Genomic DNA, 14933 nt, shown 5'->3' with positions numbered 1-14933 from the left:
TTCAAACAAAATATAAATTGACATTAAAATAGCTCGGAATTTATGCTGTAAATAAAAAGTTAGCGCAAAATGTAATTCATGTTAGGAAATTGCAAAAATTGGACTGAACCGAAAAACTGTTGTGGGACTTGTAGTTCTCTATATCAGGATCAGTTGTTTACGTGACAAATTGATAAGACCTGACAAATAGTTCCAGGTCCCCAACATTGGAATATATAACTATTTATATTAGGCTCTAAATGCATTGATCATCCCACAATACATTTGTGTCAAATTGGCGGGTATTGTGTGGCAAGTAAAAACAAATTTAAAAAACCTAAGCGTATAGTGTCATCTTGTGGCTGCTTGGCGTAATGCAGTTAGTATGTTGGAGCCTAGTGCCATTTCTCCACAGAGTCAATTTTCCACATATTCAATTTGGAACATATCTTTATTAATTTCGTTTTGCATCAGTACTCAGGTTGTACAAAAAGACAATTAAGAAAAAAAAAAAGAATAAAAAAACTACTAAACAAAGTGATAGCATTTTCCCCATCGACATTGTTTTTAGAAAAACAGCTAGGTAGGCAGGAGAGGATGGTGCATGAGACCGTATAGAGCCTGACAGTTGGGTCACAGACTGGTGAACATGGTGATGTGCCAAACGCAACATAAAGCTAATACATCTTTACTCTTTAGAGAGAAAACAGAATTCAGGCAGGTCAGGATAGAATCCTGTTTTAGAGAGGATCTGGCAGTGAAAACCAAATATAACTAAATGTAATTGTGACAAAGGTAAATGGTGCAAAAAAAAACTGAATTACAGTGGGTCCAAAAAGACCAATGTAGGTACATGATTAGTGAAGCAGTTTGAAAATGTGTGATACAAAACCATAACCCAAGTGTAAAAAGTGAACCCAAAAGTGGTAAATATTTTACAGCAATCATCCCTTTCATAGTCAGCACAACACCCACTGCAACCCTGCAAGTCTATTAGGATATACCCAAAAGATCTACCGCTGTGACTGACAGCAATGATCAGTATGGCTTCCACAGTAGCCGGTCTCCCTGTTGATCGCGGGAGTGGTCAGTTTCCAGGAGAAATCTCAGCCATCCCACCACATTCTCATCAGCTGTTAGATGACTGCTAAAGGCGTACCCCAAGCCTGGCTGGGAGGATGGGACCTGAGGACCCGACATATCCACCTAAAGAGAGGCAAATCACAGTCTGTACAGTTATCTCCAAATACAAGACAACACCTACTAAGAAAAGAGTAAAACTGACATACCTGAGATCCATGGGGAAACATCCAGGGACTGTTGAATGACATTACTGCAGGTTTAGAGGAAAAGGGGGCTTTGTAGTTTGACAGCATCCCTCTGGTCCTCTCTTTACCACTACAGTCTTCATATAGCTCGCAATTCATCTGCTCAAGCAACCCCTGCCTGCATATTGTCAAGAATTGATCGGGTCAATTTAAGACAAGCAAATACTATTACAAATGTAAAAACACCCAATACCTACAGTTGGTCAAGAGGGTCTTGTTCCTCAGCTTCTCCATGCGCTTCAGACAGAGGGTCCCACGCATGCAGAGCTCTCCGCCAAAGGCGAACCTGCATGTCCCAGGATCGGCGGCTGTATTTTCTATATTTGTTTGGAGTGGATGGGTGCAGCCCAGGGATTCTCAGACGCCTTGTATCAGAGAGGGGAGAAAAGCATGAATAAATATTTCACCTACTCATGGAGACTTACATTTATAGCCAACTTTGAAGTTTAAGGTTTCATTAAATAAATAGTTGAGTAAATGTGTTTAGGGCTTTTCATAGGCCATTAGTTACCCTTTAGAACATAGTTACTGTGCCCTTTGATTGCAAAAAAACCCAGAATAATCAGTTGTCATACTTGGGAACTTGCTCCAGGTAATTCTGGTAGCCAGAGGTGTTCTTGCCGTACTGAACCTGTTTCTGACGTCGTTTCAGAACAGATTCATTGCCTTCCATGTGAGTTGGATCCAGGTTTCGTGGGACCAAACGCATCCCTGCCTGGGACCTAGGAAAACAAGCCTTCAGGATTTCTACTAACATTGCTTGAAATAGTGCATGGAATTTCCCCATCTAAATAGAGAACATGTTATACATTTCAAAAGAGCAATGGTAAAGAGTTCAATTCAACTGATTGAGGAACTGAGGCCCTTCATATTAGGAGTCCTTAACTGTGCTCTTTAGGCTGACAAGCAAATAAAGGAGTGGATTCCTACCTCCTGATACCATCCATGTCTTCTGTTCCAACAGCAACACTTGCAGTAGACATCCTAAGGATACATCGCTCAAGGATGGAGGCCCTGATAGGAAAAGCAATCAGACAAAAGTTCAGGTTAGAGTAATCAAGGTAAACATCAGGAAAGAAACTGACCTAAATGTTTTCCTTTGCAAAAAAAATCAAAAAAAAAATCTAGTGTGCACTAACAAATACAACCATAACTAGAGCAGAAGTCAAAGGCAGGTGCTGGAATACCAGAGTAATGAATAATACCTGCGCAGCTTTTGCATAGCAGGGGCAGGTCCTCTTTCTCCATTAATGGGGGAGGGAGGCATGGCTGGGGCTGTATTACTGAAAGGGACAGGAAAATAAAGGAAAGGGGGATACCTAGTCAGTTTTACAACAATGCATTCAACTGAAATGTGTCTTCTGATTTTAACCCAACCCCTCAAACAGAGAAGTGCAGGGGCTGCCATAATCAACATCCACATCTTCAGCACCAGGGGAACAGTGGGTTAATTGCCTTACTCAGGGGCAGAACAACCTTTTTACTTTGTCAGTTCGGGGATTCGATCCAGCAACCTTTTGGTTACTGGTCCAACACTAACCTTAGGCTACCCACATATAAGTAACCAGTGATTAGGTGGACTTTTGCCCAGTTGAACAAACATTTAATTTAAGGCATAATTATGGTTAGGTTTAGGAACAAGGGTTAGATTAGAATTTTAGGGAGGTTCCGGTAAGGGTTAAATGTTAGGGAAAGGCACAGAAGTTAGTTGGGGTTAGCGGCTGCCTTTCGTTTTCTGCAGGTAAAATATTCTCTAAAAGTAAACCAGACATTTAAGCCCAAACCAGTTTCTCCGGGTAAGTTTAGTTTGTTGTCATGCTCAAAACAACAAAAGAAATGTACCTGACCAGACTGTCAAACACAGAACTACATCCTGGGAGAAGCCAAGGTTCAGGGCTGCTTGGATAAGAAGGTGATCTGGACCTGAAGCCAGGGGGCAGCGCTGGAACGTCAGACAAAAGAGGCATTGACCAACCCCTAAAATAGCAGTACACAGGGAGAAAAATGTTAATCAATATAAGTGAATAGTTTTTGTTCAATTATACACCACTTAACTTTGAGGGTAGACTATACAATTTTTCAGAATCAAGTACGTGACCTTGTTGTAATTTGTGACAGATTTTTAAAAAAAATGATCTAGCGGTGGTCCGCCACGTTATGGTGATGGGATTTTCGGCCATAAACATAAGAAAAATAACCTAATCATCTTCAACGTAGACTCGATTTAAACTACACGTGATAGAATGACAAACAAAAAAATACAGACCTCGGCTCCATAAATGGACCTTGAAATGCGGATTCGACGCTTGTTGACATGATATATTTGGCTGCAGCCACGCAGTAAATTCACCATTGCGGCAAGGAAAGGTTTTAAATTAACGCCAGGTGCCATCAGGGCGGGGCTGCAGGGGTGTGGCACCTGCGACATCTTGGGTGCGTTCAGTTCGATTGAACGTTGGATACGTTCCATAACGGTTTGTTCTGAACGACATGTTTCCCCAAAACGCCAACACCCGTTTCAAGGTGCATTTATGGAGCCGAGGTCTGTATGTTTTTTGTCATTCTATCATGTGTAGTTTAAAACTAATGTATATTGACTGAGTAACATTTTGTTCCCTGCTCCCCCCCTGCTATTTTAGGGGTTTGCTATAACTTTGGTGCATCACGAAATCACCATATGTTATAGAAATCTGTCAGTCGATGACACAGTCGAAGATTTTGACTCATGCAACATCTGAGCAGGGGAACAAGACCATAATTATGGCTAAAACCCTTATTTCTACAATTTGTCCTTATTCGAGAGGATCAAATTCGTAATGTATCGTTGGTAAATTGTGACTGACTGACTGATTTACAAATAATAATGAATAGGGCTAGTTACGCAGACGACACCATTCTGTATACTTCTGGCCCTTCTTTAGACACTGTGTTAACTAACCTCCAGATGAGCTTCAATACCATACAACTCTCCTTCTGTGGCCTCCAACTGCTCTTAAATACAAGTAAAACTAAATGCATGCTTTTCAACCGATCGCTGCCCGCACCTGCCCGCCCGTCCAGCATCACTACTCTGGACGGTTCTGACTTAGAATATGTGGACAACTACAAATACCTAGGTGTCTGGTTAGACTGTAAACTCTCCTTCCAGTCTCACATCAAACATCTCCAATCAAAAATTAAATCTAGAATTGGCTTCCTATTTCGCAACAAAGCATCCTTCACTCATGCTGCCAAACATACCCTCGTAAAACTGACCATCCTACCGATCCTCGACTTCGGCGATGTCATTTACAAAATAGCCTCCAATACCCTACTCAACAAACTGGATGCAGTCTATCACAGTGCCATCCGTATTGTCACCAAAGCCCCATATACTACCCACCACTGCGACCTGTACGCTCTCGTTGGCTGGCCCTCGCTTCATACTCGTCGCCAAACCCACTGGCTCCAGGTCATCTACAAGACCCTGCTAGGTAAAGTCCCCCCTTATCTCCGCTCACTGGTCACCATAGCAGCACCCACCTGTAGCACGCGCTCCAGCAGGTATATCTCTCTGGTCACCCCCAAAGCCAATTCCTCCTTTGGCCGTCTCTCCTTCCAGTTCTCTGCTGCCAATGACTGGAACGAACTACAAAAATCTCTGAAACTGGAAACACTTATCTCCCTCACTAGCTTTAAGCACCAACTGTCAGAGCAGCTCACAGATCACTGCACCTGTACATAGCCCATCTATAATTTAGCCCAAACAACTACATCTTCCCTTACTGTATTTATTTATTTATTTATTCATTTTGTTCCTTTGCACCCCATTATTTCTATTTCTACTTTGCACTTTCTTCCACTACAAATCTACCATTCCAGTGTTTTACTTGCTATATTGTATTTACTTTGCCACCATGGCCTTTTTTGCCTTTACCTCCCTTATCTCACCTCATTTGCTCACATTGTATATAGACTTATTTTTCTACTGTATTATTGACTGTATGTTTGTTTTACTCCATGTGTAACTCTGTGTTGTTGTATGTGTCGAACTGCTTTGCTTTATCTTGGCCAGGTCTCAATTGTAAATGACAACTTGTTCTCAACTTGCCTACCTGGTTAAATAAAGGTGAAATAAAAAATAAATAAATAAAACTTTAGAATGCAAGGTTCTTTGTAGATCAGTCAGCAGACACCTGAACTGAAGGCTGCCATGTCATACAAGTCCAAATGAAGAGTTATATGGGGCGAGATGCCCCATGGGGTAATTCCATCAAAACGATTTAGAGGTAAGTTTATAATTTCAATTGCAATTTAGAAAACGTTATAGATATAATCCAAGGAAGTTAGTTCCATTATTATTTTTTAAATGTACATGTAGGGAAGCCTTAAGATACATCTTCCACTTGTTTAGAGAGAAAAATGTTGATTGTTTTTTAGTGAAGTAGTAATATGTTAGGTTAGTGTGTTGGGGACAAGATGCCCCTCCTCCAGTGGGGCAACTCACCCATTTATGGTTGATCATTTGTTTCTAGCTGTAATTTAGCAATCTCACTAACAGAACATCTGAGGTGAACAAAATGCTAGCCAGCTATTTAGGATAAGATAATGTCTGCTAGCATAGCTAGCTAACCCCCAGTTATTAGGGTTAGGGTTAGGGGTCAGAGTTAGAATAGGGGCCAGGGTTAGACTGGCAGGCATATACTGGTTTTACAGTTTTATGAAGCGGCACCCAGGATTATCCATCCGTATCCCACAAGCAACCTCTGCCACAATATCAACATCCGCCACAACCTCCACCCCACAGCCTACCCAACACCCACAGGTCTCCAGTGAACTTGCTCTGAATGTTGGTAAGAAAAAGAAATGTTTGCACTCATTTTAGGAAACATAAAGTAGCATATAGAATAATTAGGAATACATGTTTTTTGAACCAATACTCATTGGTTCAATAGTTGTCCCCCAGGCCAAGAATACAGGAAGCGAGTCCTAGCAAAATAAAGGCTGAGACAGCTACAGTCCTGACCGCCTCACCCCACAAGAGGTTCCTGGAGGACAAGGCAAAAACACTTTGAGAGAAGTAAGAATGCAAAAGGAAAAGAGTGACACAGAAAAAAGCTGTGGTGCCACTGAAAAAGGTTGTTCCAGGTTCCAAAACCACAACAAACACCCTAAATGAGCTCTTCTCTGTTACCAGTGGGGACTGGATACGGTGCCAGCAGTGTCAGAGGTGGGCTCAAGAGCTATGCTCAAATTTAACTGGGGTGGGATTCATTTGTGACCTTTGTGTCAATAAAAAAAATCTGGGAAAATGCCATTGTGTTAATAAGTTATTGTTATGAAATGCTTAATGTGTGTGTGTGTGTTTAATCAACATTTAATCAGTTATATTCCAATGAAAAAGATCAATATTACAAACTATTGAAAACCGTTTGCTCTTGAATTCATTTTAAAGACTGCTGGGATATAAAATCTTGCCTTATTCAAATGATGATGAGTTTAGTTTAACTGTACATAATGGAGTGTAAGGTTAAAGAATAAAGATAATGTATGTGCGAAATAGGTAAATTTGTATTTTTTCCAAAAAAATAGGGACACTTCTGTGAAACCCTAATCTTCTATTAGCTGCCCCTTTCCTAAAAAATAAATGTTAACATTTAAACTGTAGGCATTTATTTTCCTCTATAGTTTGCTACCCTAAACATGGCCAAAAATGTTTCTTAAAACTTAGCTTTTTTGTTTCAACTATTAGGCATTGGGGGGGCTCTTACCCCATGTTACCCTATCTTCTTAAAATCTGCTAATTTTATGCCTAACGATAAACTTAAATTAAGACCTTATGCCTAACCCTAAACTTAAACTGGGCCCCCAAATGACAACCTCACAACTAAATTCATTAAATTTGACGATATAGCCTATTTTTACTTTGTGGCTGTGGTAGGCTAACTAGTGACTTTGGTCCGGCATCCCAGTACGCTTAAAGTAATTCATTTAATAGCTAGCTAATCTTATCTGATGTACAGTAGATAATAATGATGAATATGATTGTTTACCATAATGCAATGCATTCGATTTTTCCATTTCATAAAACATTCTAAGAAAGGTGTCAGTTTTTGTTTAGAAATCCCATTATATGACGAATCTATGACTTGATATGAATAGGCTATTTATTTTTCCTAATTAAAACAAGGCGTACGACATAAAAACGACAATATACTTTACGTCCCCCAAATATTGCGACAGTGACGTATTCCATAACGTTGTTACAAACAAAATGGCGTCCGGCAGTGGGGTATGTATCGTCTAATTTCGCGAGGCTAATTAATCCTTAAGGTTTTAGAGTGAAATCAACACGACTTTTGTATGTCATAATTCGTGTGAGTAGAACGCATGCGATAAATTCTAACTTTGTAAAATCACCAGCCATTATGGACGTAAGCTAGCCGTGCTAACTAGTAAAGCTTGTGACTGTTACCAATGGCTGTTTGTTTGTCTAACTCATTGGTTCTCAAAACTCTCCTCTGGACCCCCCCCCCCCCCAGATGTTTCACAATTTTGTTGTAGGCCTGAACTAGTTCACCTGATACACTTAGTCAAGGGCTTGATAATTAGTTTACAATTTGAATCAGATTTGCTAGCTCCGGAATAGATCAAATACAAGGTACGGTTGTTGGTCCCCAGGAGGTTTGAGAACTATAGGTAGGAAGTAAAAACTATAAGTAATTGTGCTTGAAGAAATTGTTCTGTGTTGAAATGCACTGTCATCATGCATTTCTTAAACTAACTTTTCCCCCCCTTTTTTTTGTTTTGTTGCTAAAGTCCAGTGGTGGAGGTAATAGCAGCAAGAATGATTTTCGACGAAAGTGGGACAAAGATGAGTATGAACAACTGGCTCAAAAACGTCTCGATGAGGAACGGGACAAAAAAGATGGTAATTATCCATTCGTCCCTGTAATTAACACATGGGAGTTAATAATAGATTAAGTGTTTCTACCTAAACCGTCGAACTATGGAGGCAAAATTCTAAGTGAAAACTTCAAACTGAAATTGATCCCCATGAATCGATGAATTCCTGTGAGAAATGAATAGAGAACAAACACACCTTGAACATATACATAATTATCATGCCCCCTTCTCTCAGGCAAGCCAGCGCCCCCAGTCAAGCGGGAGCTCCTGCGACACAGGGACTACAAGGTGGACCTCGAGTCCAAGCTGGGTAAAACCATTGTTATCACCAAGACCACACCACAGGCTGAGATGGGCGGGTAAGAGGCTGGCATCCAAATATGCTCCTGAAATGAAGTTACTGTATTGTCACTCCCTTATCTAAGAGCTGTATGCATTGTTATTTATGGGTACAGATTAGCCCTAATTGATGTCATTGTCTTTTTGACAAGTGATACAGGTGTCTGATAAAGGCATTGAGTGCTAACCTCTTCTATCTAATGTTCAGGTACTACTGCAATGTGTGTGATTGTGTTGTGAAGGATTCCATCAACTTCTTGGACCACATCAATGGAAAGAAACGTGAGTATGCACAACATTGTCATCTACGTTAGAAGTGCAGTGTATGGCCTGCCGAGCGGCGCAGCGGTCTAAGGGACTGCATCGGCGTGCTAGAGGTGTCACTACAGACCCGGGTTTGATCCTGGGCTGTATCATAACCGGCCGTGATCTGGAGTCCCATAAGGCAGTGCACAATTAGCCCAGCGTCGTCCGGGTTAGGGGATGGTTTGGCTGGGGTGGTGCTTTACTTGACTCATCGCGGTCTAGCGACTCCTTGTGGCGGGCCTGGCGCCTGCAGGCTGACCTCGGTTGTCAGGTAAACGGTGTTTCCTCTGACACATTGGTGCGTGCGGGTGTTAAGAAGCTCGGTTTGACGGGTCATGTTTCACAGGATGCATGACTCAACCTTTGCCTCCCGAGCCCGTTGGGGAGTTGCAGCGACGAGACAAGATCGGAAAAGGGTGTAAAATACCCCCAAAAAATGTCAAGTGCAGCATAGATGGCTAAATTGGTAATCTGTTTTCTCATCTACTTTCTCCTCACAGACCAGAGGAATCTGGGAATGTCCATGCGCGTAGAGCGATCCTCATTGGACCAGGTGAAGAAACGATTTGAAGTTAACAAGAAGAAGATTGAGGAGAAGCAGACAGAATATGATTTTGAAGAGCGCATGAAAGAGCTTCGAGAAGAGGTAAGTGATGGGGCTAGAATAATGTCAATCTTACTCTGTCAGTCCAAATGGATGTAATGTGTATTATTAGTTCAGGTCAGGAAATAAATGCCATTGCTGGTATGTCTAACATGTTAGTATAATGACCATTAAGCCATGTTAAAACAAATTGTGAAAGCATGTATCCCTGTCACTTTTCCAAGGAGGAGAAAGCAAAGGCTTACAAGAAGGAGAAGCAGAAGGAAAAGAAGCGTAAAGCTGAGGAGGATCTTTTTGAGGAGGATGATGAAATGGCTGCTGTGATGGGATTCTCGGGGTTTGGTTCCTCAAAGAAAGGCAAATGACCTAAAGACTTTACACATTTCTTTACACTCTACAACCTTTCCCTTTTGGCTGATCAAAGTAAACTTTGCTGTCTGTAGTATTCTATCAGCCTGTTCCCAGATGTGCTTAAGCTAGCTACTTGTTGTCATGAGCACAACAAAAGGGTTGGCTATAGAGCAAACCGTTCTGCCACCAGGTTGGTATCCTATGACTCATCATATCCCCCCCCCCCCCCCCCCATTCTATTCCCAAACCAGCCTCCCCAAAAAACTAAACGCATGCTGTACATAGTCTGAGGAGTCCCTGAAACTGCTAGGTTTGTGGTTGATAGTAATACAATTAGTAATTTATTGGGACTTTTATATCTGAATTTAGGGTAAATGTCCACAGATGTTTTAAAAAAAAAAAGAAGAATAATCATAACTTACAACAGGTTCCCATTGACCTTGAAGATTATTTTGTGTGTTCATTTGCCTACATTCCACTAGTTGCACTACCTGTTTTTTCACGCAAATATAGTGGATGTTTATCTACTCAAAGATGTCAGTTATTGGACAGTGCATTTAATTTTATTTGCCTTTTCAACTGTTCGGCCCCCAAATAACAACCTCGTAACTAAATGCTTCCCTAGTAAATTACACCTAGAAACATGGGGCAATTGTGTGTAGTAGTGTTTGCCTTACTCAAGACATCTGTGATTCATACAATAAATTGTTTGACTTTGTAAATATTTTGTACTGCCATCCTTCTCAATATGAAACTATGGTGCAAACAAAAGAGGATTACTCTGGAACATATATGCTTGCTAACAAATGTTTTAGTTATGCATTAAGAAATTGTTTAGGAAAAAAAAATTCCAAAATGATTCCCAGGTTTAACTTCATTGCCTCTGGATTGATGTTTCTGTCTGGGGTTAGTTCAGTGACTTCCTGGTGCCGTGAGGGTGCCTTAGCGTGTGTCTGATTTTGTCTATTCCTGTAAAAGACACACCAGGGAGAGAGATCTTACATTATCTCTGGAATAATGCATCATTATGCATACCAAATGTACCATTCCTCTTAGCTTCCAGTGCTGAAATGACTGCAGAGCAAGGGTATTATCGCACCTTGTTTCTCCATGAAGCGGGGGACTCGCAGCACTCCAAAACACATGAGTATGGAGAGAAGAGGGTACATAATAGCCACTGCCCAGAAGAATAACACCAGTGCCACAATGCAATTGTTCCCCAACACCTGGAAATAATAACAAAAGGAGAACAACCAACTCCATAAATGTTGTGCACTACAGCAATTATGCAGCAGAGGTAACTCCAGGGTGGTCTGTTTTATTCCTCACCTGGATATGTCCTCCAAGAGCCCCATGATCAGAGAATAAACCAGCAAGCATCAAGCCCCAGGCCCCTGGAATTAAGTACCCTGACAGAGAAAGTGAGACGCATTATGATCATGTGGGTTTTGGGGATGGGAGGCAATTTTGTTGTATTTCAGTCAGAAATATGATTCTAACCAGAGACGATGTTAAGGGGGTCATCCAGCTTCACAGCACAGAGGAAGCGGCGAAAGCCAATAAAGAGGAGAGATCCAGTGGCCCCACACATGACTGCCACACCAGGCATGTAGGTGTCTACTCCTGCACACACTGCCACCTGTAAACACCACAGAAAGACCGGACTCTGAGCTCAGCGTAAAAACAAATGCTTAGTTATTGATTATGCACAGGTCAACACAAGCCCCATAGATGATGTGCAGTCACAACAGACCAACAACTCCCAAACCCCGACGTGTGTTACCATGCCAGCAATGGCCCCAGAGAGCATGCTGTCGAGATCATAGTAGTTCTTATCGATGCGTTGGATCATTAGTCCGTAGAGTCCTCCGCTTGTAGCAGCATGCAGCAGGTTTACAGTGCCTAGCCCCAGTAACAGGCCCTCATCAGCATCCAACACACGGGGGTGAGTGCCTATCACCAGGCCCAAGAAGCCCAGCATTTGAAGGCATCCTCCCAGCACCACCATCTAAGAACAGTCATACACAAGGGAGACAAGGAGTTGGTGGATGCAGAAGAATGCATCTACTTGTGTAGTCTTCAGATGGCCTTTGCACTTGTATCCATGACTTACAGGCTGGCTGTGCTCTGTCCGTTTGAAATGGGGACTCCAGCGTCCAGCCCGTGATCCTATAACCCGCAGTGAGACAGCTGCCGCTGCACCACCCAGCAAGAAGATCACACCGCTGCCTGCATAGTCCTGAACGGAAATGTGGGTCAATACGAGAATCTCTCTGCTTGTAATGCATAGTTAAATCCTGAATTTGATTATGGTATGTGATGTGACTGGTTCACACCTGTGATGGGTAGGAGGTGGAGGTTGGACTGAAGATGCCTTGCTGGTCCCAGACCCAGTGACAAGCCAGAGGGTAGATTATTCCTGAGGAAACAGAGAGACTCAGAACACAAGCAATATAACAAACCTCACCTTAAAAGTATTGAGTGAAGGGAAAGTGGCCCAAAAACTGTGGTTTTAGAATCAGTGTGTGAGAATACCTGAGAAAACATATGCGGATATGAGGTAGCCGATTGGTTCTGTCCTCTCGTTGGCAGCCCCTAGTGCCAGAGTAGTGGCCACAGCACAGCGAACATAGTTGAAGAAGAAGTTTACCATGTTTGTCTTGTTCAGTGTGAGGAAGAATTGGGTTCCAATAACAGCGTTGTGCTCCCCAAAGGCAAACGCATAGCCATGGAGAAAGAAAGCCAGCAAGGTGACAACTGAAAACAAACAAGGGATGGAATGGGTTAAAATAAGTAGTGAACTTAGGTTTACCCATTAGGCCGTTTGTTAAGTCGGTTGCATTGCATAAGAACATGAATACTTTTTTCCAGCAGATTAAAGATCTTCATGAACTAAACAGCCACCTACTCATCTCCTTCTTTGACCTGTAGGCCTATAGTTCAAACTCCTACCCTGCCACATCAGTCACCAGGAAGTGGAAACTGTGCTATCGAAACAACAAGCAGCATGCATGCTATTGCCACTTCTTGCACTAACATGCAAGCATAAAGCTTGCAACTTGTTTATGGGTTGGTGTTGGTGGAGGCCTGTAAGCATGTGACAGCTACAGTAAGTATCCTGAGAATACAGCCTCATCTCATTCTAGTCACATTTAAAAAGTATATTTAAGATGTGATTCCTGATTCTTCACAGATTAAACACTCACACAATGCTCTCCTTCAAAGTTATCATTTTGATATCCAAAAAGCGCAGTTGCCCAATTTTTTTTTACAACTGTAGTTGTGCAGCTCGAATAAAAGCAAACCGGTAAGAAATTACACTTCCATCAAACAGCATTGGGTGAACAAGTTCAATTTGATCAATTCTAACAATTTGGCATGTGTTTACATCTCATGAAATGTATATTTTTATAATCTCCTAGATTATCTTCAAACTGGGCAAAAAAAACGACCAAAAAATGTAAACTTACATGTGTCTGCTACATTTTTAAAGATGACATTGGAGACGTTCTTTGGATCGGTTTTGCCTGCCTCCACAAACGCAAACCCAAACTTGAGGCCTGTGCAATCAAAGTTGAAAGTAAAGTTAGAATACATTTTTTTTTATCATCAAATAATAATATATTTGCTTTATATAGTTAGAGCTTTTCATACAGAATCTCTAAGTCGCTTTAATTTTTTTTTTAAACAAAACAATTCAGGCAGCTGGCAGTTCATTGGAGATGGTCTTCCACAGATCGATGATGATCCCGTTCAATAAAGGAGTAGCTTGAGTGGTGGTGGCATCAATGGTACAGCCAGGGAGGGAGAAACATCAGTCAGACAGGCCCGGAGCTTTTCATCAGGCACTTCTGTCGCTGAAGTTCACAGTTACGGCTCTGTATAGGCTGGATCATCCACCACCGAAAGTGTAACACCCACCTGGGTCATCCTTCGGCAGCTATAAGAGCCTGAGAGACCACCACACCTTGGCAGTTATCCTATGAGGCGAGCCTCTGTAATCCACTCCCACAGTCCACGTCCTTCCAGAAACAGGGGAAGGTGTAATAAAAAGCCGGTGCTGTGTTGATCAGGTGTTGGATGCATTTTTCAAATTAAATTAGCCAGCTAGCTATAGTTAGCCAAGACAAGTAAACATACTTGCCATCGTCAGTCCTGCAACTCCATGAGTCACCAACATATGTTTTAGGCCAACCTTCAACAGGTTATCAACCCCCCTCCCCCAAAAAATATTTTTAAAATACTTAAAATAACAAAAATAACTACATTTACAGAGTTCTCTGCCAAAGCTTCCTCACGGCGCCATGGCAACCACGGAACTAAGACGAGATAACAGTAAGATCTTACTTTACTACTCTAGCTAGCTAGCTAGCTAACGTTACATTACCGAGCTTGTCTGTCAGGCAGCCAGATTCATGAACAATACTCACACAATGCAAAGAAGCTGCAGAGGAGGATGAACGCATCATGGACAGCTATTGAATCGGGGAAAGCCATGTCAAAAAACTGTACAGCTAGCCAGCTGTAGCTGGTAGCATAAATAGCTAGCTACTAGCTTGCAATCTGGTTCGTTAGCGCAGCCGTTAGCTAACTATGCAATGGCAAAACAAGTAGCCTAGCTAATGATACACCTATAAGCACATTAGCTATGTGTGGTTCACGGTATCAGGCTCGCAAGTGACTGATCGTGATGGAGGCAGACACGATACATACATATATCCAGGCTAGGTTGAAGATAATTAGCTAGCTAGCAAAGTATACGTTTGCATTTTTTTTCCGAACTCGCATTCGGGTGCTTCTATTACGTCAAATATCCTTACCTGTGTGATTAGCTAATAATAAACCTATGGGGAAGAGAGCGCGGAATGCCTGTGTGATGGGTCGTTCCGAACGAGTCGGCTCTTGTAGGTGAACATTTATATTTACATTTTAGTCATTTAGCAGACGCTCTTATCCAGAGCGACTTACAGTAGTGAATACATTTCATACATTTTTTTTTTTGTACTGGCCCCCGTGGGAATCGAACCCACAACCCTGGCGTTGCACACACCATGCTGGCGATGCAAACACCATGCTCTACCAACTGAGCCACAGGGAAGAATCTATTTATAAAAAAAATATTAAAAAAATTAAGATATGAA

At 41.8% G+C, this 14933-nt stretch overlaps 3 protein-coding genes across 4 annotated transcripts; 1 reads left to right on the top strand and 2 right to left on the bottom strand.

Annotated features, from left to right (window-relative positions):
* Nucleotides 1–411: 411 nt before the first annotated feature.
* Nucleotides 412–3664, bottom strand: slbp2 (stem-loop binding protein 2). Its single transcript, XM_014198194.3, has 8 exons — nucleotides 3574–3664; nucleotides 3150–3284; nucleotides 2513–2590; nucleotides 2238–2321; nucleotides 1883–2029; nucleotides 1505–1672; nucleotides 1269–1425; nucleotides 412–1185 (listed from the first exon to the last, which is right to left on the bottom strand). The coding sequence occupies exons 1-8, from the start codon at nucleotides 3621–3623 to the stop codon at nucleotides 1018–1020; spliced, it is 987 nt and encodes a 328-aa protein (XP_014053669.1). The 5' UTR covers nucleotides 3624–3664; the 3' UTR covers nucleotides 412–1017.
* Nucleotides 3665–7476: 3812 nt separating this feature from the next.
* zmat2 (zinc finger, matrin-type 2) lies at nucleotides 7477–10514 on the top strand. Its single transcript, XM_014198120.3, has 6 exons — nucleotides 7477–7578; nucleotides 8106–8217; nucleotides 8428–8551; nucleotides 8740–8813; nucleotides 9338–9483; nucleotides 9666–10514. Exons 1-6 carry the CDS (start codon nucleotides 7561–7563, stop codon nucleotides 9804–9806), a joined length of 615 nt encoding a protein of 204 aa, XP_014053595.1. The 5' UTR covers nucleotides 7477–7560; the 3' UTR covers nucleotides 9807–10514.
* LOC106603900 (putative ammonium transporter 1) lies at nucleotides 10118–14773 on the bottom strand. Of its 2 annotated transcripts, none has more exons than XM_045717379.2 (10): nucleotides 14613–14773; nucleotides 13263–13352; nucleotides 12328–12549; nucleotides 12129–12211; nucleotides 11906–12031; nucleotides 11576–11800; nucleotides 11293–11431; nucleotides 11122–11201; nucleotides 10892–11018; nucleotides 10118–10761 (listed from the first exon to the last, which is right to left on the bottom strand). In XM_045717379.2, exons 3-10 carry the CDS (start codon nucleotides 12443–12445, stop codon nucleotides 10700–10702), a joined length of 960 nt encoding a protein of 319 aa, XP_045573335.1. In that variant the 5' UTR covers nucleotides 12446–12549; nucleotides 13263–13352; nucleotides 14613–14773; the 3' UTR covers nucleotides 10118–10699. The 2 variants fall into 2 exon arrangements, with proteins under 2 accessions (XP_045573335.1, XP_014053593.1); XM_014198118.3 differs by lacking the exon at nucleotides 14613–14773 and adding an exon at nucleotides 14223–14601.
* Nucleotides 14774–14933: the final 160 nt, after the last annotated feature.

Source organism: Salmo salar, chromosome 04, assembly GCF_965601325.2.
Source record: "Salmo salar chromosome 04, fSalSal1, whole genome shotgun sequence".
NCBI classification, from domain to species: domain Eukaryota; kingdom Metazoa; phylum Chordata; class Actinopteri; order Salmoniformes; family Salmonidae; genus Salmo; species Salmo salar.
This window is presented reverse-complemented; position numbering and strand designations above follow the sequence as displayed.